Here is a 24,554-nt window from a genome sequence, read left to right as displayed (position 1 = left end):
AACTGGAGGTTCTCGCTCTTCCAATGCTCATGCCCCCGATACCTGGGTCAATAAGGGTTTAGGAACAATCTCTTTGGTTCCATACACCGCCTCCTGCCGCAGAAGTCCCGGGAAGGCTCTGAGGTGCCTGGCGCTCTCCCCTTGCCGCCCCCTCTGACACAATGGTTGGGGCCGAAGGCCACGCCCTCCCGCAGCCCTTCGGGCGCATCCCGGGCTGCTTCTCACCGCCTTTCCACCCGGCTCACCCCGGTACGATCCCCGAGTTCCTTCTAAATGGCGACTCTCCTATGTTGTGGGCCGAAGCTGGCTGCCTGCGGCATAGTCCTCAGCGCCTGGGGAGTGATCATGTTGGTGAGAGGACTCCCCGATGAGAATCGAGAGGGTCTGGGGGCTCCGGGGTTGGAGGGTTAAAAGGCAAGGGAACCCTGGGCCTTAGAAGGCACCGAGCAGGTTGGAGGAGTGGGTTGATCTACTGGCCGCTGAAGAACAGGACAGAACTGAGATTGAGAAATGGGAACTGGCGCAGGGTGGGGAGGTGAAAGCAGGAATGGGAGGAGCCGAGGCTCGTAAATTTGGAAACCCCTAAAGGTAAGAGAAAGAAGAGTTAGGTTCCTAACGGATGCTTGAGTTGGACGTTATGGGGAGGAGGCGAGCAAAGGAGTGCTTGCAACCGAAATCTGTGGCTGGGCCTTGTTTCTCCAGGACTTTAGCCGCCCCCGACTTCTAAGATCGAATAATGTGAAGAAGTGCCGGTTCTCCCTCACCTCTGCCGCACTGTCCCGTGATAATGACGCCTTTGGGGAGGAGGATTATTTGGGTTCTGGGAAAGACGGGTTGCTCACTATTCCTGCCATTGCCTGAATCACTTGTTTCAATGTCACCATTTCAATCCCTATTCCAGGTGGCTGAGTCTGAATCGAACAACAACCACCCCTAAGCCTACCTTGTTCTGGTTAATCCCAGGCCCAGGTGTTGTGGCTACATTAGAAATGGGATGGGTTTTGAAAGTGACCAGGAGGTACCCGAGTTCAACAACCTAGCGATTCTGATTTTTCAGATAATGCTCGGAATATTTTTCAACGTCCATTCCGCTGTGTTAATTGAGGACGTTCCCTTCACAGAGAAAGATTTCGAGTAAGTTATCAGATGGGGGATGCGGCGTTGGGGGCAAATTTATGTCCGGGAGGCTGGATGTTTGGGGCACCAAGGTTAGGAAACCGGCAAAGGAAAGCTGCTTAAGTCTTCAGAATACAGTCACATTGGGAGCCAGACTCAGCAGCCCTCCTAAACCCACCACTGTAGGTGTGGCCTCTTTAGGTATTTTACTTCTTTGTACCTCAGTCCACCTCTGCAAAATGGATACAGTCATAGAACTCATCATATATGGTGGTCAAAAAGATTTAATAATATACTTAAAAACTCTTAGAATGGTGTCTGGCTCATGGTCAGTGCTCTGTAAACCTTTATAGTTATTAAGGTTTAACACTTCTCTGTCTAATCCCCACCTCCAGGAATGGCCCCCAGAAAATATACAACCTTTACGAGCAAGTGAGCTACAACTGTTTCATCGCCGCGGGCCTTTACCTCCTCCTTGGAGGCTTCTCATTCTGCCAAGTTCGGCTCAATAAGCGCAAAGAATATATGGTGCGCTAGAGGTCCGGTTTCCCTCTCTAGCCTCCTCCTCTATTTAAAGACTCCCTCCACCCTCACCTGGGTTGTCTCACCCATTCTAGCGCTCTCTCCGAGACTGGGTTTCCCTGGCTAGAGACTGAATCCCTTGTTCCCCCTCGAGCCCTACAGCAAGGGGAACGGAGGCTGGCCGTTCACTCTCTCTCCATCTTCTTTGCTTTCTCTGTACCACAATAAAGAGAATCTGCTCTCTTAAGCCTTGTTTGTGCTTGGGTAAGAGGGCGGACACCGGGCTGTTGCTAGAGGTCGGCCTCCTTTGGGAATCCCGACCCCTGGACGGAAGTGGAGTGAAGCCTGGCGGAAGTGAGGCGGTGGCTTCCATCTCTCCTTCCCTGGGAGCGCCAAGGCGGTCTACGACTACGACTGATGAGGCGGGGCCGGGCTTCAACCAATCGGCCGTGGGGAGGGCGGGACTTCCTGCGCGGGAGCCGGAGCTTTTCAGTCGCCGGGTTCTCCGTGGTTCGGGCTCGCGTGGTGGTGGTAGCGGCGGCGTCTCCGTGAGGAGGCGCGCGGGACCATGACGTCAGCGTCCACAAAGGTTCGACCTCCCTTGCGTACAGCGCTCCCTGGCGGCCACGGGAGGGCGGGGGTGCCCCCCCAGCTGACTTTCGACTCTTCCACTCCGGGGGCGGACGGGAGCAGAGCATGGGGTGGGGCAAGGGGCTCCGGGCGGGACGGCGATGGGGGTGTGCGCCTGCCCCCCAGAACGGTGCCCCGCCCCCAGGTCGGAGAGATCTTCTCCGCTGCCGGCGCTGCCTTCACCAAGCTCGGGGAGCTGACGATGCAGCTACATCCTGTGACCGACTCTTCACCTGCGGGGTACGTGAGCCTGGACTGGGACGTGGACGCAGAGAGCGAACGCGTGGACTCAGTCACAGACATGGACTCTCTCTAGGACAGGGACAGATGTTAGTTTCTCTTTGTGCCTGGCTTAGCGCGGAGTAGGTGTTAATAAATGATTGTTGAATGAAGGAAATGAATGACATAAAAATACAGACTGAGGCCCATAACCTGGGCTCATATTTCCCAGTTCTACTATGCTGCATATCGGCAGACCACAAACCACCACCACCACCACTACCACCCACCCACCCCCAGTTCGAACGGAATTCTGGCAGACTACGTGCAGACTATGTTCAGGGGTTCTGCTTGTAAGGACCCTACTTGTTGGACTGCTTTCAGTGTGAGGTTTACAGCACCGGTTTCACGTTGTTTGGGGAGATGGATGTTATAAGGTGGAGGCTGTTGAGATTTCATGAGGTTGGGGATCCTCAGGGTTCCCGCAAAGGCTTAAGAGTTTGTTTTTTTTTTTCAAGGAGGACCTTTGTGTGCATCAGTGGAAGGGGGCCCATAGATTGGGAGGAGGTGGCTGGTAGGCTGTGGAATGCATAGCCTGTGGGCTGGCTCCACACCCCTCCTCCTGCCGGGTTTTTTTTGGTGTGTGTGTGTTTTTTTTGTTTGTTTGTTTTTTTGCTATCCCCCCTCTCCCCTCTGACAGTGCGAAGTGGACGGAAACGGAGATAGAGATGCTGAGGGCTGCTGTGAAGCGATTTGGGGACGATCTTAATCACATCAGCTGTGTCATCAAGGAACGGACAGTGTGAGGGAGGGTGGCTGGCAGAGAATGGGGTGGGCAGCTTTCTTCCTCCTTACCCGTTGTTCCATCTTTCTCAGGACTCCTTTCCAGCTCATCTTTCCTACTTTGTTGCTAGTTTTGTTAGAATCCCCTTGAGGACTGAAAGACTAGAATTGCCACAATTGGTCAGAAGTTCCTAAAATGCTGTGACAATCAGGACCTTACAAGAATTTGATTTTTGCTTCCCTGAGATACTCATTTATTTCATTTGACAATAGGAGTTCCCTGGTTATAGACTTTTGAGGCTGTACTGCAGTATTCCCAGAGATAGTATGATTCTGAACCAGGTGAGCAGGATCTGCCGATCAATCCCAATCTACCTGTAAATCACAAAGCCTTACTTGGTGGTGGCCTGTAACATCCATATATCTTTCCCAGAAGAGAATTAGAGGATAGACCTTTACCACTACTTAGTTCAAGGACTTCATTCTTCACACTGCCTATGCCCTGAGTGCATGCAAAATTTCAGGAAAATGAGAACACTACTAATGGGTTGGGGCCATGACCTGGTTCTTAGGAAAGGGCTCCCAGAATTCCTTCAGAGTGGTTTATTACCCCTTCCCCTCCCTTTCCTTCTTGCCTCAGCCTCTATGATAATTCCTAACCTGCTCTCTCTTCTCTTCAGGGCTCAGATAAAGGCCACTGTGAAACGCAAGGTATATGAAGACTCTGGCATCCCTCTTCCAACTGAGTCACCCAAGAAAGGGCCCAAGAAGGTGGCTTCTGGTGTCTTGTCACCTCCTCCAGCTGCCCCTCCACCCAGCAGCTCCAGTGTCCCTGAGGCTGGGGGTCCGCCCATAAAGAAACAGAAGGCTGGTGAGGGCTGTGGAGTTGCTGCCTAAGGCTTAAAGGTCCCAGCTGAGGTTCAGTGAGAGAATAGGGCCTGTGTCAAAGGAGGACAGATCTGTTTCTATGGAGGTCCCCAGAGAGAGGCAGAGGGGTGAAGGAGCTTTGGGAAGTTGGGTTGGAGGGGTGTGGAATAGTCAGGGAAACCTAGAATCTAGCTTATGTCTTCCTTCTAGATGTGACACTCAGTGCTCTGAACGACTCCGATGGCAACAGTGACCTAGTGGACATTGAAGGGCTGGGAGAGACTCCTCCAGCCAAGAAACTCAGCTTCGACCAGGGTAGGCATCCTCTTCCTCCTATACTAGCCAAAGGGGCAGAGAGAGGAGGGTCTCAGCAGGAGCCTCTCCCTTATACAGAGGACTCAGAAGAGAAGGTGCTCTCATACACAGTACAGGGGATTGGGTCAGTAAGTAGCAGTGTTTTGGGGAGGTCTTGTCTTGGAAGCATGCTTGGGGCTTGCTCCATCTCGGCCTTTTTTACTTCCTGTTCCAGACAGCCTGACCCTGGATTCTGGCCTTCTCATGACCTCTGCTGATCTTCCTCTACTCTCCCACTGAGCCTGCCACATCTGACCCCTTTCACTGTTCACCCTGGACCTGTTGGATTGCTGGGGTATTCTGAGCAAGGACTGCACAAGAGAGGGCCAGAAAGTTGCTGTCCCTATATAAGTGTCTCCCCCAACCCCTTTGCCTTCCATCTGATGGACATTTTTATAGAAAACAATAAAGATTTCCCTCTTAGCTTGGTGTTGTCTGCTAAACATTAACAGGAGAGGGCTGTTGCCTCTTTTCTCCTCAACCTTCAGGGGTTTAGCCCCTCCTCAGTAGTTCTTGCCACCCTGCCTGGAGCAGCACAGCCAATATTGGCAGATTTGCTTCCCAGTGCCAATATTTCTGTGCTGCTAGAGCCAGAGGAGCTGGGTGTGGGCAACAAAGACTCCACTTTGCTGTCTGGTAGCAGAACTGACTCCCAAGTCTCTGGCAGACAGTATTCCTGAGCCTACCCTGGGAAGTTTAGAAGGGCTGTTTTCAGTGCTTTCATACCCCACCTCCTTCTTCCCCATCTTGCAGTTTGTCGCAAGGCCCCAGATGTTTTTTTTGTGTTGCTTCTCCAGGATGGCCTCACAAGGCCAAGCCTCAGCGGTGCCTCCCCCACCCTCGCTCTAACACCACAGTGTGGTTTGGACGTGGCCACAGTGCCGTACAAACCACAGTGTGCTGCTGGGGCGGGAGCAGGACTGGGCTGGGTTGAGAGGAAGAGAGCACAACACAGTGATGGGAAGATCCCACCAACAACAACCACCATCAAGAGTAGGGAGATAGAGAAGGCTTAAGAGGCAAACATGGCCTCCAAAACAGTTGGGGAAAACCAGGAACCAGGGATAGGAGCTAAATAGCAACGGGACGGGGATGAGTTCACAGTGTAATAAGATTGGACCATCTTCCCTCTGTAGGAACTCAGTTCAGGAGATCCCTTGGGTGGGGTGAGGCAGAATAAATGGGAAATGACTGTAGGGGACCAAGAAACTGCCTCCCGACTCAGCAAAGGCAGAGACCCAAGGCTTCCTATGTCTGTTCCTCCCCTCCCTGGGTCAGAACCCAAGAGAAAAGTGAGGAGAGACAGAGGGCCAAGGACAGCAGGGTTGGGAGTTGGCAGTCCAGAGGTGGTGGGGCTGGAACACGGTTAGGAAAGGGGGGCCGGAAGTTGCCCTGGGCCCTGGGCCTGCCACAAGATGGAGGCCAAAGACAGGAAATGGAGGCCAGGGGGAAAGGGGAGAAGCAGGGCCCAGGAAGAGGGTCATCTGGACCTAGGGGCTAGTAGTCAACCCCCAGTGTGGTTTCCACTGCCCAGGGGGCCACAGGACCCAAGCGCCCCCCCCCACAACAACTTCCATCAGCCCATCACCAGGCCCAAGCAGCAGGCCCACCCCAGAAAGCCACGTTTAAGCTGAGACAAATATTTCTATCCCCAGTCCCCACCCTAGGCCTTCCCTCAGGCTTTTTCTCTTGTCCAGGACTTGATTTTTAAATAGCACCCCCAAAAAAGCAAATCCAAGGGCAAAAATTCCTTCTGTAAATCAAAATAATATCCTCTAATACCCAAAAGTTATCTTCCCATATCTCATCCCACCTTTTACCGCTCCCCCTTCTGACACACCCCCCAAAACTCTTAGCAATCAAAAATGATCTAAGGTGGTGTATATAAGCAGTTCTTTTAGGCCCCCAAGGATGCCAGACCCCCGAAACCCCTATCTGTCCTACATCAAACCCTGCCATGGCCTCCTGTACCTCTCTCCACCCTCCTTAGCCCCCATATTGAACAGCTGCCCCCAGCTCCCACCCTCGGCAGAGCCTTTGTGGGGGTAAAAGAGAAATCAAGCACTATCCTAACGGCTGGGGATGTTGAGGGCTCTCTGGTCTCAGCTTTTGGTTTCCACCTGAGGGGCTGCAGTTTAGGGGTGTAAGAGAAAGCCTCTCCAATCATCCCCCCAATTCCAAGACTGACAAAGCCCAACCCCACCCCAGCACGCACCTCCAAACCTCCCCCCCAACCGCCACGTCTCTCCTGAAAACAGGGGACACTTTCCTCCCCACTTACCTCAGCTACTCTCCCCTGAGATCCTGGTCCCCTATTTTGAAAGGAGCAAAATTTGGGGTGCATCCCTCACATTTGGGGTGCAGGAGAAAGGAGCTGCCCCAGTCGCATCGCTGGCCTCCTTCCTCTCGGCTGGCTCAGGGGCTGAGGAGTGCCCTGGGGAGGAGGGACCCCCACAAGAAAGCTCAGGAGGGGGTTCCTCCACTCCCAGTCAGAATTGGGGACACCCCCCCAAAACCCGTCCCAGCCCATCCGTCTCCAACTCGGCGGGAGAGGCAGCTGCAATGCCCCAGTCAGATTCCCCCAACACTACATTCCTCACCCCATCTAGAGGGGTCCCAGGGTCCCCAAAAAATCCCCAAAAAATCTAGGATGTTGGGAGGACGGTCCTGGACTAGCTCCCCAAATTTGGGGTCCTCAGATACCCCCGTTTTTTCAGGAAAATTCCGTCTTTTGCCTGCCTCCCGCCAGCCCTGCTCTGTCCCGATGCCAATTTTGGAAGTCACTCCCTCCTTCCTCCTCCCCGTCTCTCCAGGCCCCCCCCTACCCCCGCTCGGGGGCTGGGGTCCAGGACACCTGGCTTCCAGAGCGGGGGACACTCTTCAAAGGGCTAGGGGCCAGGAGGTCAAGCTCATTGCTCCTGTCTTAAGGAAGCAGAGAAGCCCGATCCTCCCTTCCCCTCCCCCCCGGCTGGTCTCGGTGGTGGTTTAGGAAAGCCTGGAGGATTGGAATCTGCCATTGCTGTTGCACAGGCAGTTTTTTTTTTTTCCTTGGGTTGGGGGGGTGGGCGTTGGGAGGGAGAGAGGGGAGGAGAGCCGAAGAGAGCAGGGACCCAGGCTTGAAGATCTGGCCTGGCTTACCCTCTAGCCCCTGCTGCCGCTGGGAGCCCCTCCCCCCTCATCTCACCCATACTCCCAGTCCTGTCTGCTTTCTGTTTGGGGCTCTTGTCCTAGAAAATCAGGTTACAGGGATCACCTTCTTGTACCCCACCACCACCCCTCTTTAACACAGGTGAAACATCACTGCCCTGGCCAGGGGTGTACACTTTACCAAGAGACATCCCTTGTTCCTCCACCTTCCCCCAAACTGAGGTATGCTCCCTTAAGAAATTGGGGTTCAGCGCTTGAAACTGCCTTTTCTCCCTCAGATCTATCCAGGCCGCATGGTAATAAGAGGAGATACTACCCTTTTCAAGTTTCTCCCTTTAAATCCTGGATTTATTTGGGGTACACTAAAGAGAGAAATTCCTAGAATCTGGGGTGAGGGGGAGCTATAAGCAAAAGACATCCCAAAGCAGAACTGTGTTCCAAATTAAGTGAAATTCCAGATCAGTCTCACCTCATGATCCATACCTCAGCTTCACCAAAATCACCAAAGAGTGACAAAATACCCCCAAAATAAGGACACCCCCAAGTTAGAGTCTCCTACCCTGGGGACCCTCACCTTGTTTCTCCCCCCAGGAAGAAAGCTTCTTGGCTAGCCATGCATACACAAGAACATCCCCCCCATCAAAGTGAGTTTCTACAAGATTCAAACATAAAACTTTGCTCTGCCTCGCAGGCCCCCCAATTACAGCCTTCAAACTTGCTTCCATTTTCCTATGATCTACCTCAAACTAATTTTAAAACTCCAAACTGAATTTCATGTCCCCCCAACCTAATCTGATCCTTGAAATTTATATGGGACCCCCAAAAGACTGCATCCCGAAACTGGCATCAGTACTTTGGCTCTCCTGATAGTCCAGGGGTTCTCAAACTTCCTAATGCCACGGCCCTTTAATAACAGTTCTGTGGGTGGCGACCCACAGGTTGAGAACTGCTGTGATAGTCAAAGGTGACAGAGATGACTATAGTCTCCATCAGAACTTCCAAAACTAATGTAGCTTCAAAATCAGCCCTATGTCTCAGATTTACCCTGTGCCCTCCAGGCTGACTATAACCCCCAATGCCCCTAACAATCAAATCAAATCAACACCCCATAAAAAACAGGCACCCCACAACTGACCAGGTAACACTTTATCCTGATACCAAAGGGAGGCCCTAGTCTGATTCCTACCTCCAAATTGGGCAGAGACCAAGAAACCCTCATATGTCAAAGCCACTTCCCTAGCCTGAATCCTTAGTGGTCCCCAATTCCCAGTTTCTCAGCAGTTCTTTCATACACTTAAATAAAGATACACTCAAATCTAAAGAGGAGGGCTCAGGCCTGGATATCCAGCACCACTGATGATGGTCAGTCATTCCTGGCCAACTGTATATTCTCCTGAGCCCAAATCGCAGGAACTCCTGTTTTGCAGCTGAAGACAGCTCTAGCGGCCCCCCACCCCCCACCCCGCCGCCCAAAATGAGGTTTGCCTCCCTAGAAAGTCTCCCCAAACAAAATACGAGAGTGTGACCATGTCTCTCTCTCAGATAGGGGACTTAAAATCAGGATTGTCAGGCTCCTCCTGACCCCTCTTCCCTGTTTTCCTTTCTGTTTACTCCGCCCAATTTTCATAATCATATTCAATAAAAATATCTCCAAAGACATCTGGGTAGTAGTATCTACCTTGATTAGAAAAGAAAACTCTGTGCTCCCAGGCTCAGGTCCCGCTTTTGTCCCACCCTCTCCCCTTGCCCCCAAAGCCCGTGGACTTCTCACCTCAGGTAGGAACCCCAGCCTGAGGGAAAAGTCCCCTCGGCCCAACCCTACATCCCTCCTAGGAGACAGAAGTACAAAATATACTAGCGCATAGGGGAGGAAGCCGAAGGTTTCAGCCGCCCAGACTGAATCGATCCTGCGCCGGGGTCTAAGCGCACCCCAAGCAGGGTGGAGACGACCCGGCGAGGCGAGGCTAGTGCTCGCCCGCCCCCTCGTGGAGGGAGCCAAGCATTGCCGAACTTTGCCTTCTTGCCGCGCTGGACCCCGGCGTCTAGCCAGCCTCAAAACGTAGCCGACCGGCGGGTGCCCAGTAAGCTGGGATTGGGGGAGACCGAGCGGACTTGGGGCGGGAGTCCGTCCCTCCGGATCCCTGAAAGGATTCAAAAGAGTCTGGAGCGAGAGGCCGGACGCCCAGGTCTCCTGAGCGTCTCTCACCGCCCCCACCTCGGGGCTTTCCCCACCTCCTCGAGGGGAAGCAGCTGCAGTAGCCGTCCGGTAGCAGGACAATGGAAGGAAACGAACTAGAAATCATATCCGCCCTCTCCCTACCGCGCCCGGTCATAGTCCCCCCCACCTTTTGTAGGCCCCACTGGAGGAGCCTGTCATTCACACCACTTGCTGCCTCTGTCTGAGATCCCACAGTAGCCCACTATCTCCTCCCCAAACAGAGCGCCTCCGTGGGCGCCCCCTTTTCTCCCTTAACACAGTATATTGGAACGGGGAGTTTTGATATATTCGTTTTCTCCTGCAACAGGTTCTGGGCACCCCGTTCCAAAAGCAAACACATCTATTTTCGCTGGCCCAGGCCCTCCGAAGACTCAGGCTGCCTGTATGTCCAACATTGATATCCTTAACCTCCTTTCTAATTCCATGATCCCCACCCCCATTTCCACTTTTAGTAACCCAAGACCCCTACGTTACGACCACCCAGCGTTTCTGAGGTCCCGCCCTCTAGAGGCGACCCCGCCCTGAGCTGGCCATCTGGAGAGCGAGGGAGGAAGGAAGGATACAGACCCAGGCGTTCACCCCACCTCCACACCCGCCCCCGACATCCCGGCCAGATAAAGGAGCAGAAGCCCACAGGGGAGAGAGACCCCGCCCCCCTTAAGAAGAGAAGCCGAAGCCCCTGCAGGACGGGGGTAAGATCGTGAGACTGAGGGAGCCAAACTCCTGGGCCCTTGAAAAGGGTTGGGGCTTGTTGACGGTTGGAAGACTTGAATCCCAGAACTTGGGCTAAAGTAGGGATTGGGGACTAGATAGAAATAGCAGAATTCCATAGTTGGGGAAGAGACATTCGATTGGGATTTGGAGGGGTATGGACCGCTGGTCGCGTGGGGTGTCTTGGAAGTGTCGGACACCTGAGATTTGAGCGCGCAGGGAAATAGAGGGGAGTAGGGCTGCTGGAGGGGCGATAGGAGTCGAACTAAGGGCACTAGGCGCCGGATTCTCCAGGCTTGCCTGTTAACAAGGCGGCAGTGTGGGAACTGGCTCCAATTGGTGTGGGATCTAGAACAGGGAAGGGAGTGACTGTAGTTGAGGGCAGAATGAACAGGATGAATTAAGAGTAATGCTGCATGTGCTGGCGCCGGGGGCTGGAGGCACCGGCTCTACCTGCACCTCAGGAGGAAAAGGCAAACAGAGAAGGGAAGCGTCTTAGGACGGCCTGGATCCCTCAGCCTATCCATGGCATCTGCAGGCCCATGTTGCCATGGGTTCCACAGCTACCACGGAGGGAGCGCTGGGCTACGTTCGCGAGTTCACTCGGCACTCCTCCGACGTGCTGGGCAATCTGAACCAGCTGCGCCTGCGCGGGATCCTCACTGACGTCACGCTGCTAGTTGGCGGGCAACCCCTCAGGGCGCACAAGGCAGTTCTCATCGCTTGCAGGTTCGAGGGGTGGGGCCCCTGGGAGTGGGGCGGGACGAAAAGAAAGGAGTGGAGACATAAGGCCGAAGCCCAGAACCCAGAGGCGGACTGTCCTGGAATTAGGAGCCGGGTAATAGTGAAGAGGACTTTGAGGGGGCGGGGATTTTAAAGCGAAGCTAGTTGCCCTTGGTTCCCCAACTCCTAACATGACAAATCTGCCCTCTCTCCAGTGGCTTCTTCTATTCAATTTTTCGGGGCCGAGCGGGAGTGGGGGTGGACGTGCTCTCTCTACCTGGGGGCCCTGAAGCCAGAGGCTTCTCTACTCTTCTGGACTTCATGTATACTTCGCGCCTGCGGCTCTCTCCCACCACTGCACCAGCCGTCCTTGCGGCTGCCACCTACTTGCAGATGGAACACGTGGTCCAGGCATGTCACCGCTTCATCCAGGCCAGGTGAGGGAGCCCAGACTCTGTGTTCTCCGTGGGTGAGGTGATGCCTCAAGTGTCAAGGGCAAGGCGGTGATTAAGAAATGGCACTAATGTCCATCACTTTTCTCAGCTATGAACCTCTGGGCATCTCCCTGCAACCCCTGGAAGCAGAACCCCCCCTACCCCCAACGGCCCCTCCACCAGATAGTCCCAGGCGCTCTGAAGGGCACCCAGACCCACCTACTGAGTCTCGAAGCTGCAGTCAAGGCCCCCCAAGTCCAGCCAGCCCAGATCCCAAGGCCTGCAACTGGAAAAAGTACAAGTACATTGTGCTAAACTCTCAGGCCTCCCAAGCAGGGAGCTTGGTGGGGGAGAAGAGTTCTGGTCAACCTTGCCCCCAAGCCCGGCTCCCCAGTGGAGATGAGGCCTCCAGCAGCAGCAGCAGTGAAGAAGGACCCATTCCTGGTCCCCAGAGCAGGTACAGAATCTGGAATCCTAAGAATTTGTAGAGGCTGGCCTCAGCTAGAAGGCAGAGTCATTGGGCTTTCCAGGTCAGGAGACAGAAAGATGGACATGGGTTTCAGAGATACTAGCCCACCTTAGGGAAATTGGCCAGAGGCCAGGCTTATTCAGTGGGGTGGGACTCTGAGCACAATGCATGTGGCTCATTGGTCAATACTGGCTCACCTTCAGAGGCTAGGCCTCTGGTTTCAAGTTCTCCAGGAGAGAATCTCCCTCCATATAATCTCTCCTGACCCTTATCTCTGGGCCTTACCATCTGCCTAGGCTCTCTCCGACTATTGCCACTGTACAGTTCAACTGTGGGACTCCAGCCAATAACCCCCATCTCCTGACAGCCCAGGCTCAAAAGACCACTGGATCACCCTCTGAACAGTCTCGTCCATCACCAAGTAAGAGCCTCTTTCTCCTGGCTTTTCTCCTGTGGCTGCTTCAAGCCAGTTTGGGCCAAAAGACCTCATGAAAGGCCTATTCCAATGGTTCCTAAACTTTACTGCAAAATAGAATCACCCAGGGCAGCACATGCCCATAGCTCAGTGGGTAGGGCGCCGACCACATACACCGAGGCTGGCAGGTTCGAACCCAGCCGGAGCCAGCTAAAACAATGACTACTGCAACAAAAAAATTAAAAAATAGCCAGGCCTTGGACAGGCATCTATAGTCACAGCTACTTGGGAGGCTGAGGCAAGAGAATCACTTAAGCCCAAGAGTTTGAGATTGCTGTGAACTGTGACTCCACAGCACTCTACCAAGGGCAACAGCTTGAGACTCAGTCTCAAAAAATAAAATAAAAACTTAGAATTTTAAAACTTCCATTGCCCAGGCCACACCCCACAGAGCAGAATGTCTGGACATGGTAACCAGGCATCAATAGTTCTTAAAGCTCCAGGGAGCTTCCAATGAGCAGCAAAGTTTGGGAATTTCTGGCCTATCTCTCTTTAGGGCTGAGTGGTCGGCCCAGGTCTTGCCAGAGCGTCTCTGGCAGGCTGTTATCCAGAATGGTTCAAGATAAGAGGAGAAATGGAAACCTTCACCCACTAGCAGGGACCTCCACCTACCACAGCCACTATTGCACAGATTAGCTGAGTACTCGGGAATCAGCTGTGGAGTCAGATCTTGGCTCATCTTCTTTCTAGGCCTTGGGCAAATCCAAGGAGCCTTAAATGGTGAATTGGGGAAAAGAAGACCTACCACTGTGTGATATGAGGATTCACTTCATTAAGTAACTGTGGTTGTCATTACCCACTCCCCTTCCCAGGAAGTGAATTCTTCAGCTGCCAGAACTGTGAGACTGTGGCAGGGTCCTCAGCGGGGCTGGACCTCCTGGCTGAGGACAAGCCCTATAAGTGTCAGCTCTGCCGGTCCGCCTTCCGATACAAGGGCAACCTGGCCAGCCACCGTACTGTGCACACAGGTAGGGGAGGAAAGGGCCCTGACCTTTGCTCCTACAGCTGTCCTTGGGCAAAGTTCCTGACTTACCTTCCTGTCTCCAGGGGAAAAACCCTACCACTGCTCCGTCTGCGGCGCCCGTTTTAACCGGCCCGCTAACCTGAAAACGCACAGCCGCATCCATTCCGGTGAAAAGCCCTATAAGTGTGAAACTTGCGGCTCGCGCTTTGTACAGGTACAGAGGCAGCCTCTGAGCAGATTCAAAGGCATATCTGCAAGAGGGCAGAGCGGGCCCTCCCAGAAGCGCGTCTGAAGTCTCCTCCCCTCCCAGGTCGCCCACCTGCGGGCTCACGTGCTGATCCACACTGGAGAGAAGCCCTATCCATGCCCCACCTGCGGGACTCGCTTCCGCCACCTACAGACACTCAAGAGCCACGTTCGCATCCACACCGGAGAGAAGCCTTACCACGTGGGTACCCGGCCCAAAGCCTTAGAATTACCTTCCCTTTACCTAGGGAGGGGCTCTGAGAGGAGCCAGTCTGGCTGCCCCTGGATCTCTTGGAAATGGGTAGTGGCCTAGAAGAGTATCAGTAAGGGGCGGAGACTGGGGATGGACAGGTATGGAAGTTATGCTCTGGGCTGGCACTGTTTTCTCGAAGAGGGACTAATGGGAAAATCTCTGCTAAATAAGGTGAGCTCCTGGGCCGCCCCTGAGGATTAGCAGGACGTCAGAGCCATAGAGCTAATTATTGGTGGACAACTGGACAGTTCCCTCTTGCTCAACACCTAAAAGGTGGTTGTGTATAGAAAGGAAACTGACTGGGTTGTCCTCCCACAGTGTGACCCCTGTGGTCTGCATTTCCGGCACAAGAGTCAACTGAGGCTGCATCTGCGCCAGAAACATGGAGCTGCTACCAACACCAAAGTGCACTACCACATTCTGGGGGGGCCCTAGTTAAGTACTGGCCCAGACCCTATTCGCTTCCTAGGGACCAGGAAAGCTGCAGGCTCAGGCCTGGCTTCCCTGTCAGGCCTGGGGCATTGGGTGTGCAAGGTCACTCTGGTATTAGAAACTGCTGCCACCTTAATTTCTTACTGGGGAGAGCAGGGGTGGCAGATCCCAGCTAGATCTGCCTCTGTTTTGCTGGTCAAAACCTCTTCCCTACAATCCAGATTGTTTCTAAGGAGAGAGTTAGCTAGCGAATGGGGGAGGGGAGTGACTGGAGGCCTGGTTTCCTTAAGGGAACACCTGTCCACTCATGGCCACTATCAAATTCAGTTTATCTGTAAATATAATTTATTGACCTTTGGGTGGCACCGGACCTTCATTTTATTACATTTCCCACTTCCCTCTTCCATAAGTGACCCAGAATACAGAAAGTGACTCACAGCTCTGCTGGCAGAGAATATTAGCACTTGGCTCTCTCCTTTGGCTTGAGTGTATATTATTATTGTCATAATTTTTATCTTTAGAATTGTTTTTTCTCTTGTGCTTGTTGGCTTGTGTAAAATGGAGGAAGGGGTTCTCTGTATCCTGTCTCTTCAATTCGAGGTCTGGAACCTTTATTAGTCCTAGGGCAGCTCTGGGAACTTGTTGTATTGTGGATTTGGGTCAGGAAGCCTCTCTGGTATTCTGGATGTTGTAGGTTCTCTAGCACTCTAGAATTCAATGTAGACATTGCTTGCTTCTTCAAGGGTGATAGGAACCTTTATGGTGAACCTGAAATGGAGTTAATTAATCCTCCTCTCAGCTGTGGGTGTAGGGGCTGGATTCTGCATCCATGCAAGTGGAAGCTGGTAATCTCCTAAAAGATAGTACAGAACCTAAATTGTCTCATTAATCTGGTCATCTGAGTTTGGCTCTGCTGCATCCATCTATATTGGTAGTCCCCTCTCTCCCAGGGCCCTCCAGGATCTGTTACTAGCACTGAGTTGATCACTCCATAGGAGAGAGATTGGAAATTCTTTCTCAGAAATGATGTGACCTTTTATGATTCTACACAGCCTCTATGAATGTTATGACCTAGGAGAAAATTACAAAACCTTGATTAGGTGGTAAAGAGTCATAACCCATCTTTTATTACAGAGGCCTCAGAGTTTGAATGTTCCTTGGGGTTCTCTCTTCCTGAGACAAGCCCCTTCTTTCTTTAACAGGTTTTTGGACAACTTCTGGCAAGTGTTCAGATGCCAGAAACTTCTTGCCTTTGCCTCTGAAGTAGAGGTTTCTAACCTTTTTTTTCCTCTGCTGCACATTAGAAGCGGCATTGTCTTGGGCCACACATTAAATACAAAAACACTAATGAAAGCTGATTAGCAAAAAAAAAAAAAAGTCCTTGCATACTTTTTGTGATATCTGACACCACAGATAAGCAAAAAAAGTCCTCACAAAATCAGCATGTGGCCCAAGCTGGAGGTTGGACACCCCTGCTCTAGATGTCACAGTGCTTGGTAACTTTCTTACCTTAGAAAATCTGGGTCTGTGACCCAGTCTTCCCATCACTGCATTCTGGTCTGGGACCAGTGAATGCATTAGAACTTTCCACAGAAAAAGAAAAGGGGCTGAGTTCCATTCTGGGTTTGCTGTAGTCTTGGATTATGATTGGGATTGTTGTTGGGGGATCAGAGATTTTAAAGATTGATCAGTGGCTGATGGGCCAAAGGCCTGTTCTAGTTGATCAAGTTTCCAGGTAGGATTAAGATGTTGGTTAAGGGGTACAGTTTCTGGTGTAGGCCAGGTAGAAAGAAAGTTAGAATGGGGCTGCCTCTAGGCTGGGTGGAGTTACTGGAATGTTAGATGACATCAGGAAGCCTTGATTTATAGTCCTGCCCATTGTTGCCCTGGGCCCAATTTGTTTATGGGATGTGGGTGAAGGGTAAGAAGCACTTTTGAATTTGTGGAGTGGAACTTCACTACTTGTCAGTACTAGTGGCTGTCACTTGGGGACTAGGGAGAAAGCTATTCTCTCTCTTTCCCTTTTATTCCCCGTTACAGAACTGAAGGAGGGAGGGAAGGCAAAGGACAGATGTGAGAAGGAACCATGATTTCTATTTAGCAGACTGGATGAGCAGGTGGACAATGCCTGAAGGTTGAGATGTTGTATCTTGCAAGATCTGATCCTTGGAATAAAGAAGCCTCTCTGTGCCACCTGTGTCTTGGGTTCTTGCCTGGAGAGGGGGTATCTGGGGGTCAGAAAAGAATGCTCTTCCCTCCTGGATACCATCTTGGATTCTATGCCTATTGCACTGTCCCATCCTACCAGACATTTTAAATGGTCCTTGTTCTCCCTTTCCCTGCCCTTGCCTTCCGGCTCATTGTGTAGGGACCAGTGACTTCATAAAGTTTCTCCGGAGCCACCTGCATCCTGCTGCTATGAAGTCACTTCCTGCCTGAGGTATGGAGGTGGCAGGGAGAAATCAGGAAGCCACTAATAATACCAAGAGGCTGGGGATCTTAATGCTTGGGACACACCTCCATCACCAAGGAAAATGGATGGGACTTGGGTACCATAAGGACAACAGGGGCTAGAGGTGGCGTTGACAAGACTATGTGGTTAGAGCCAACATGCCAACTCTATTCCTTCCCCCAGCAATGGTACCATGGAATCTATCCAGTGTACATTGTGTGTCTCTCCCCACTTTTCCCCTGTCCTGTGTGTGCTAAGTGCACACTTCTATTTCACACCATGGTCAGAGGTCACCAAGTCTGTTACTTCTCTGGCTCTTAAATACCTCATCTGTAAAAAAAGTCAGTTAACACAGTCTCTGCAGTTCCCTCTAACATTTAGTTTGTGGTTGTCTTAGTCTATTTTCTATTGCTTATTACAGAATACCTGAAACTGGGCAATTTATAAAGAAAAGGATTTGATTTCTCATTTATGGAAGCTGAGAAGTCAAGGTCAAGGGGCTGCATTTGGTGAGGGTCTTCTTGCTAGTGGAGCCTCTCTGTGGTACAGCATATCCATGGCAAGGAGGCTGAGCATAATGTTGTTCTAGCTCAGGTTGCTCTTCTTATAAGGCCAGCAGTTCTTCTCTCCTTAATAACCCATAAATCAATGGCGGAGCCCTCAGGTCTCAATCACCTTTTGAAGGCCTCACTGCTCAATACTGCCACCTTGCGGAGTATGTTTCAACATGAGTTTTTGGATAAGACATTCAAAGCAGCATTCTGGGGCAGCACCTGTGGCTCAGTGGGTAGGGCGCCGGCCCCATATACCGAGGGTTTCAGGTTCAAACCCGGCTCCTGGCCAAACTGCAACAAAAAAATAGCTGGGCGTTGCAGCAGGCCTGTATTCCCAGCTACTCGGGAGACTGAGGCAAGAGAATCACCTAAGCCCAGGAGTTGGAGGTTGCTGTGAGCTGTGACGCCACAGCACTCTACCAAGGTCAATAAAGTAAGACTCTATCTCTTAAAAAAAAAACAGCATTCGGCCCCTACCCCTGAAAAATTTGTCTTTCTTACATACAAATACATTTCTTCCATCCCCATCACCCCAGTGTCTGAACTCATTCCAGCACCAACTCAAAAGTCTAAAGCCTCATCTGTGAGCCTGTAAAATCAAAATAAATTATCTACTTCCAAGAGACAATGGTGGGAACAAACATTGTATATACATTTGCATTCCAAAAGGGAGACATAGGCAAAAAGGTAACAGCCCCCAAACAAGTCCAGAACTCACAGGGCAGATATTACATATTAAAGCTGGAGAATAATCTTTTTTCATTTCATGCAACAACTTCTGAACATACTGGAACAAAGTTAGATTGCCAAGGCCTTAGGCAGCTCTGCCCCTATGGTTGCTCTTACGTAAAGTTTAGCATATGGTGCCTGAAGCTCTCCTAGGTGGAGGCTGCTTACTGCCTGTGACTGCACAGTTCTGGGATCCCGGTAGCAGTCCTGCTCCTGCAGCTCCACTAGGTATTGCCTTTGTGGGGACTCTGCAGTGGCCTTGCTTCCACAGCCCAAATAAGCATTGACCTGGCGAGTATTCTCTGCAGCAGCTCCAACCCCACATTTCTGCTCAGCATTGCTCTCGTGGGGGCTCTCTGTGGTGGCACTGCCTCTGTGACAAGTCTCTGCCTGGGCTCCCAGGCTTTTGAGGACATCCTTTGAAATCTGGGTGGAGGTTGCCAAGTTTCCACAACTCTTGCTTTCTACAAGCATACAGAATTAGCACGTGGATGCCACCAGTGTCTGTGATTTGTACCTTCTGGAGCTGGACCACAGGCCTCACCTGTGGCCTCCTAAGCCGCCAGGCTGAAGGGGCTATGGAGGATTTCACTGGGGTTCAGGGTGCAGAATCTTGAGGAAGCCCTGGGATGCGAGCCCTTGGAGAGTGCCCCAGGCCTGTCCGCTGAAACCACTCTACCCTCCAAAGCTTTTGGGGTCTGTGAAGGGAAGGGCAGCCTGGAAGATCTCTGAAATGACTTCAGGGTCTTTCTTCCATTTTCTTGAGGAAGAGTTCCAGTTTCCCTTTTAGCCATGCTAATCTTTCTTTTTTTTTTTTTTTTTTTTGAGACAGAGCTTCAAGCTGTTGCCCTGGGTAGAGTGCTGTGACTTCATAGCTCACAGCAACCTCGAACTCCTGGGCTTAAGTGATTCTCTTGCCTCAGCCTCCCAAGTAGCTGGGACTAGAGGCACCCACCACAACGCCTGGCTTTTTTGGTTGCGGTTGTCCTTGTTGTTTGGCAGGCCTGGGCTGGATTCAAACCTGCCAGCTCTGGTGTACAGTGGCTTAGCCGCTTGAGCTACAGGCACTGAGCTGCCATGCTAATCTTTTTAGCAAGCTGTGGCTTGGCCTCACCCTTGGATGCCTTTCCTGAAAATGCTCTTTCATTCTCTACCACATGGGCAGAATGAGAATTTTTCCACATTTTCCTTTCCCTTTTCTCTACCAGTTCACCAAAAGCAGCTAGAAGTAACAACGCAGCAGCCTAAGCACTTTGCTGCTTAGAAATTTCTTCTCCCAGGCTCGGCGCCTATAGCTCAAATGGCTAAGGCACCAGCCATATACACCGGAGCTGGTGGGTTCAAATCCAGCGCGGGCCTGCCAAACAATAATGACAACTACAACCAAAAAATAGCCGGGCATTGGGGTGGGCACCTGTAGTCCCAGCTACTTGGGAGGCTGAGGCAAGAGAATTGCTTAAGCCCAGGAGTTAGAGGTTGCTGTGAGCTGTGAAACCACAGCACTCTACCCAGGGTGACAGCTTGAGGCTGTCTCAAAAAAAATAAAAAAAAGAAAGAAATTTCTTCTTCCAGATAACCCTAATTCATCACTCTCAAGTTCAGCCTTCTGCAAAGCACTTGGGCATGGACATTTTTCAGCTAAGTTCTTTGCCTGTTTATAACAAGGATGGCCTTTACTCCAGTTTCCAATACCTTATTTCTCAGTTCTATCTGAAACCTTGTCAGAATGGCCTTTGCTGTCCTTGTCAGCATTCTGGTCATGGCCATTTAACTAATTTTTTTGTTTGTTTGTTTGTTTAGAGACAGTCTCAAGCTTTTATCCTGGGTAGAGTACTGTGGCATCACAGCTCACAGCAACCTCAAACTCTTGGGCTTAAGCGATTCTCTTGCCTCAGCCTCCCAAGTAGCTGTGACTATAGGCACCCGCCACAACACCGGGCTGTTTTTTCATTGTAGTTGTCATTGTTGTTTGTCAGGTCCAGGCTGGATTCGAACCCACCAGCTCTGGTGTATGTAGTTGGCACCCTAGTCCCTGAGCTACAGGCGCTGAGCTCACTTAACTAATCTTTAAGGAATTCCAACATTTCCCTACTCATCTTGTCTTCTAATCCCTCATCAGAATCTAGGCTTTTTCTAGCCTGCTCCTCCAAATTCTTCCAGCCTCGGCTCAGTACCCAGTTCCAAAGCTGCTTCCACATTTTCAGATATTTGTTAACACCTCACTTTGCAGTACCAAGTCTATTTTCTGTTGCTTACTTATAACAGAATACCTAAAAGTGGGTAATTTGAAAAGGAATTTATTTCTTACAGTTATGGTGGCTGAGAAGTCCAAGGTTGACAGGCCACATCTGAAAAGAGTCTGCTTACAGGTAGAAGGCTCCCTATGGTGTTCCAAGGCAGCGTAATATATCACAGGTGAGGGGGCTGAGTATCCTCTTACAAAGATGCTAGTTCTCCTCCCATGGTAACCCATTAATCCATTCAGGAAGGTACAGCCCTTATTATCTAATCACATCTTAAAGGCCCCATCATTTAATACTGCCACACTGGGATTAAATTTCAACATGAGGGGTTTTTTTGGTTTGTTTTTAAGACAGTGTCACTGTGTTGCTCAGGCTAGAATGCCATGGTGTGGCAGTCTAGCTCACAGCAACTTTAAAGCGCTGGGTTCAAATGATCTCCTGCCTCAGCCTCCTAAGAAGCTGGGACTACAGGCACTCATCACAACACCTAGCTAATTATTTTTTTCTATCTTTACTGGATACGGGGTCTTGCTCCTGCTCAGGCTGGTCTTGAACTACTGAGCTCAAGGGATCTTCCTGTTTCTGCCTCCCAGAGTGCTAGGAGTACAGGCGTGACCTCTCAATCTTTTAAATGATCTGGATTAGATTTTTGTTTTTTTTTTTTTTTGCAGTTTCTGGCCGGGGCTGGGTTTGAACACACCACCTCCAGCATATGGGGCCGGCGCCCTACTCCTTTGAGCCACAGGCACTGCCCTCTGGATTAGATTTTTTAAAAGCAAAAACCTAAAACTAAACTAAAACTTCGGGCGGCGCCTGTGGCTCAGTGAGTGGGGCGCCGGCCCCATATGCCGAGGGCGGCGGGTTCAAACCTCAGCCCCGGCCAAACTGCAACCAAAAAATAGCCGGGCGTTGTGGCGGGCGCCTGTAGTCCCAGCTACTCCGGAGGCTGAGGCAAGAGAATCGCTTAAGCCCAGGAGTTGGAGGTTGCTGTGAGCCGTGTGACGCCACGGCACTCTACCCGAGGGCGGTACAGTGAGACTCTGTCTCTACAAAAATAAATAAATAAATAAATAAAAATAAATAAACTAAAACTTCCCTTCATCTCCCACCTCAGTTTATCTCCTATTGAAAATAAAACCAACTAATACTAGTTATCTCCTGCTACATGTCAGACCCTACCAGGGGTCCTCAAACTGTGGCCTGTGGGCCACATGAGGCGGTGTGATTGTATTTGTTCCCGTTTTGTTTTTTTACTTCAAAATAAGATATGAGCAGTGTGCATAGGAATTTGTTCATAGTTTTTCTTTTAAACTATAGTCCGGCCCTCCAACGGTCTGAAGGACAGTGAACTGGCCCCCTGTTTAAAAAGTTTGAGAACCCAAACCTAAGCATTTCTTTTCTTTCTTTTTTTTTTTTTTTGAGACAGAGCCTCAAGCTGTCAACCTAGGTAGAGTGCTGTGACATCACAGCTCACAGCAACCTCCAACTCCTGGGCTCAAGCTTAGGTGCAAGTGGCTGACGCCCTAGCCACTTGAGCTACAGGCGCCAAGCCTAAACTAAACTTCTCATTGCATGGATTTTCTTAATCCCCCTGGCAACCCTAAAAAGTAGGTATTGTTATTATCCCCTATTTACAGATAGGGAAAACACTAAGAGATTAAATTTTTTGACTATTGAAGCTGATACATAAAGATTGGAACTGTGGGCTTGGCACCTGTAGCACAGTGGTTACGGTGCCAGCCACATACACCATGGGTGGCAGTTTCGAACCCGGCCCTGGACAGCTAAAACAACAATGTCAACTGTGACAAAAAAATAGCCAGGCATTTTGGCAGATGCCTGTAGTCCCAGCTACTTGGGAGGCTGAGGCAAGAGAATCACTTAAGCCCAAGAGTTGGAGGTTGCTATGAGCTGTGACACTACAGTACTCTATCGAGGGCGATGACATAGTAAGCCTCTGTCTCAGAAAAAAAAACAAATTAAAAAAAAGATTGGAACTGTGATCTGATTCTAAAGACTGGGCTCTTAATCACTATAGAATACAGCCACACTAAACTGAGGGGAGGTGGTTCACACATGTAATCCCAGCATTCTGGGAAGCCAAGGCAGGAGGATCACTTGAGCCCAGGAGTCTGAGATTACTATGAGCTAGGCTGACATAATGGCACTCTAGCCTGGGCAACAGAGCGAGTTTGAGAGCTGTCTCAAAACAAACGAACAAAAAAATACAGCCACACTAATTTCTGCATCTTTGGCATATTCCCCACCAGTCAACATTTTATTCCACTTACCAAAACAACTACACGTGCAGAGCCAAAAAAAGTTATACACGTTTTAAGAAAAGAAAAAAACTATTAAATGTGTAATACACAAGTCACATTTTACTTCTGCAATTACGAGAGGTGCTTGATGTGACTTGTATTCATCTTCTGTTATCAGTATATATTATTACAATTTTAATGGTTTTTCCTTTCTTAAAATATATACATTTTTGGCACCTTCTATGAGTGTGTGTGTGTATATATATATATATATATATATACATAGACATATTGTTTCTTGATTTTTATTTTCCTCATATAAAATTATAAGGCTCAATATGCTTTTTATGATTACACAGCCTCCCACCCACTCCCATCTTCTTTCCCACCAGTCTAGGGATGAGCCTTTGCAGCAAAGGTTTCGAGGTCCCGGGGAGCTTGGCTTATAATGAAGGAACCAACAAGCCATTAGTGCTCTGGGGGCCAAAGGGGGACTAGAGAGGACCAGGAGTCTGAAGACTGGTCAGATAGGAGAAACTTATTGCTCCAATGGCCAGGGTTTGTCTCTAGCCTATCCTACGGTTAGATCAAAAAAATATGGTTAAAGGCCTGGGGTGGTGGCTCACCCCTGTAATCCTAGCACTCTGGGAGGCCCAAGCAGGATTGCTTGAGCTCAGGAATTCTAGACCAGCCTGAGCAGGATCGCGTGAGCCCAAGAGTTTGAGGTTGCTGTGAGAAGCAGGACACCACAGCATTCTACCTAGGATGACACAGTGAGACACTGTCTCCAAAAAAAACTTTTTAAAAGGTGGGCTCGGTGCCCGTAGCACAGTGGTTATGATACCAGCCACATACACTGAGGGTGGCAGGTTTGAACCTGGCCCAGCCCAGCTAAACAACAAAGACAACTGCAACAAGTGGGTGCTTGTAGCCCCAGCTACTTGGGAGGCTGAGGCAAGAGAATCGCTTAAGCCCAAGAGTTTGAGGTTGCTGTGAGCTGTAACGCCATGGCAATGTACCGAGGGCGACTTAGTGAGACTGTCTCAAAAAAAAAAAAGTGGTTAGGAAGTGGTTGTTACTAGAGGGCAAAGGAAAAAGTTTCAGCCCCACGGAGAAAGAGGTAGGTGATTGTTGGTGGGGCCCTGAATGAGCTCACAGCCGCCCTTCCTCTCCGGTTATTTTTGGTCTCCGTGACCTGCAGGTTTCCTGTTAGTAGAAACAGAGGTGACAGGAAGAAGTCCCTATTGCAGAAATGAACACCAGGAATCCAACAACATGTTCTTTCTTTCTTCGGCCTATGAACCGCTCAAGAATCCAAGCATCTAGATTCTGGAAACGATGTTAGCAGCCTCAGGCCCTCAACCAGGAATTTCGTTTAAGCCTTATCTCATAATCCCTTCACTCAATCTCCCATAGCCTTCAATTCTTGAATCCCTCATTAAGCAAGTAATTGCTTTTCTCTCCAGAACCAGCTTACCCATCGTGAACCCTTACATGCAGGTCTGGGGGCTAAACTTTGGACACGTTGGCCTGCCAGGTGAACAGAAGACCGAAGCATCCCTACAGCTTCCTGGTAGGTTCCTGCATCACATGGGGCGCCCTACCTAGTAGGCCGCCTAAAGCCGCTCTTTACGCATGCGCTCCTTTCATGCCCTGTTCAGAACAAAGCGTAAATCCCGCCCTGCCCTTCTGGCTCCGCCCCCTGCTCTGGAGTCCCGCGTCCTCCTTGGCAAGCTCTGGACGCGGATGTTA

At 50.6% G+C, this 24,554-nt stretch overlaps 3 protein-coding genes and 1 long non-coding RNA gene across 9 annotated transcripts; 3 read left to right on the top strand and 1 right to left on the bottom strand.

Annotated features, from left to right (window-relative positions):
* Nucleotides 1–134: 134 nt before the first annotated feature.
* RNASEK (ribonuclease K) lies at nucleotides 135–1,856 on the top strand. Its single transcript, XM_053567600.1, has 3 exons — nucleotides 135–351; nucleotides 1,058–1,134; nucleotides 1,512–1,856. Exons 1-3 carry the CDS (start codon nucleotides 274–276, stop codon nucleotides 1,651–1,653), a joined length of 297 nt encoding a protein of 98 aa, XP_053423575.1. The 5' UTR covers nucleotides 135–273; the 3' UTR covers nucleotides 1,654–1,856.
* A 215-nt stretch (nucleotides 1,857–2,071) lies between these two features.
* On the top strand, nucleotides 2,072–4,914 carry C18H17orf49 (chromosome 18 C17orf49 homolog). Of its 4 annotated transcripts, none has more exons than XM_053567597.1 (6): nucleotides 2,072–2,227; nucleotides 2,414–2,508; nucleotides 3,188–3,289; nucleotides 3,951–4,141; nucleotides 4,348–4,452; nucleotides 4,671–4,914. In XM_053567597.1, the coding sequence occupies exons 1-6, from the start codon at nucleotides 2,207–2,209 to the stop codon at nucleotides 4,673–4,675; spliced, it is 519 nt and encodes a 172-aa protein (XP_053423572.1). In that variant the 5' UTR covers nucleotides 2,072–2,206; the 3' UTR covers nucleotides 4,676–4,914. The 4 variants fall into 4 exon arrangements, with proteins under 4 accessions (XP_053423572.1, XP_053423571.1, XP_053423574.1 ...); XM_053567596.1 differs by having other exon boundaries at nucleotides 4,667–4,914; XM_053567599.1 differs by lacking the exon at nucleotides 3,188–3,289.
* Nucleotides 3,232–7,000, bottom strand: LOC128569517 (uncharacterized). Its single transcript, XR_008375421.1, has 2 exons — nucleotides 6,773–7,000; nucleotides 3,232–3,424 (listed from the first exon to the last, which is right to left on the bottom strand). It is a non-coding gene; the product is annotated as an uncharacterized LOC128569517 (long non-coding RNA).
* Nucleotides 7,001–10,430: 3,430 nt separating this feature from the next.
* On the top strand, nucleotides 10,431–24,397 carry BCL6B (BCL6B transcription repressor). 3 transcript variants are annotated; one of them, XM_053567588.1, is made up of 9 exons: nucleotides 10,431–10,548; nucleotides 11,106–11,296; nucleotides 11,506–11,727; nucleotides 11,834–12,181; nucleotides 12,490–12,614; nucleotides 13,481–13,636; nucleotides 13,716–13,846; nucleotides 13,943–14,080; nucleotides 24,269–24,397. In XM_053567588.1, the coding sequence occupies exons 2-9, from the start codon at nucleotides 11,118–11,120 to the stop codon at nucleotides 24,341–24,343; spliced, it is 1,374 nt and encodes a 457-aa protein (XP_053423563.1). In that variant the 5' UTR covers nucleotides 10,431–10,548; nucleotides 11,106–11,117; the 3' UTR covers nucleotides 24,344–24,397. The 3 variants fall into 3 exon arrangements, with proteins under 3 accessions (XP_053423563.1, XP_053423564.1, XP_053423562.1); XM_053567589.1 differs by lacking the exon at nucleotides 24,269–24,397 and adding an exon at nucleotides 16,604–16,740; XM_053567587.1 differs by lacking the exon at nucleotides 24,269–24,397 and adding an exon at nucleotides 14,450–14,996.
* Nucleotides 24,398–24,554: the final 157 nt, after the last annotated feature.

Source organism: Nycticebus coucang, chromosome 18 (genome assembly GCF_027406575.1).
Source record: "Nycticebus coucang isolate mNycCou1 chromosome 18, mNycCou1.pri, whole genome shotgun sequence".
Taxonomy (NCBI): Eukaryota; Metazoa; Chordata; class Mammalia; order Primates; family Lorisidae; genus Nycticebus; species Nycticebus coucang.
Note: the sequence above shows the minus strand (reverse complement) of the source record. Positions and strands in the feature narration are given on the sequence as shown.

Excerpts from the sequence above, each read along its gene's own strand:
- BCL6B (XM_053567587.1), top strand. The coding sequence starts at position 11,118 with ATGGGTTCCACAGCTACCACGGAGGGAGCGCTGGGCTACGTTCGCGAG. Across the intron at positions 11,297-11,505 it reads GCAGTTCTCATCGCTTGCAG|TGGCTTCTTCTATTCAATTT; the intron begins GTTCGAGGGGTG and ends CCCTCTCTCCAG. Across the intron at positions 11,728-11,833 it reads CACCGCTTCATCCAGGCCAG|CTATGAACCTCTGGGCATCT; the intron begins GTGAGGGAGCCC and ends CACTTTTCTCAG.
- RNASEK (XM_053567600.1), top strand. The coding sequence starts at position 274 with ATGGCGACTCTCCTATGTTGTGGGCCGAAGCTGGCTGCCTGCGGCATA. Across the intron at positions 352-1,057 it reads CCTGGGGAGTGATCATGTTG|ATAATGCTCGGAATATTTTT; the intron begins GTGAGAGGACTC and ends CTGATTTTTCAG. Across the intron at positions 1,135-1,511 it reads TTCACAGAGAAAGATTTCGA|GAATGGCCCCCAGAAAATAT; the intron begins GTAAGTTATCAG and ends CCCCACCTCCAG.
- C18H17orf49 (XM_053567596.1), top strand. The coding sequence starts at position 2,207 with ATGACGTCAGCGTCCACAAAG. Across the intron at positions 3,290-3,950 it reads GTCATCAAGGAACGGACAGT|GGCTCAGATAAAGGCCACTG; the intron begins GTGAGGGAGGGT and ends TCTTCTCTTCAG. Across the intron at positions 4,142-4,347 it reads CATAAAGAAACAGAAGGCTG|ATGTGACACTCAGTGCTCTG; the intron begins GTGAGGGCTGTG and ends TCTTCCTTCTAG.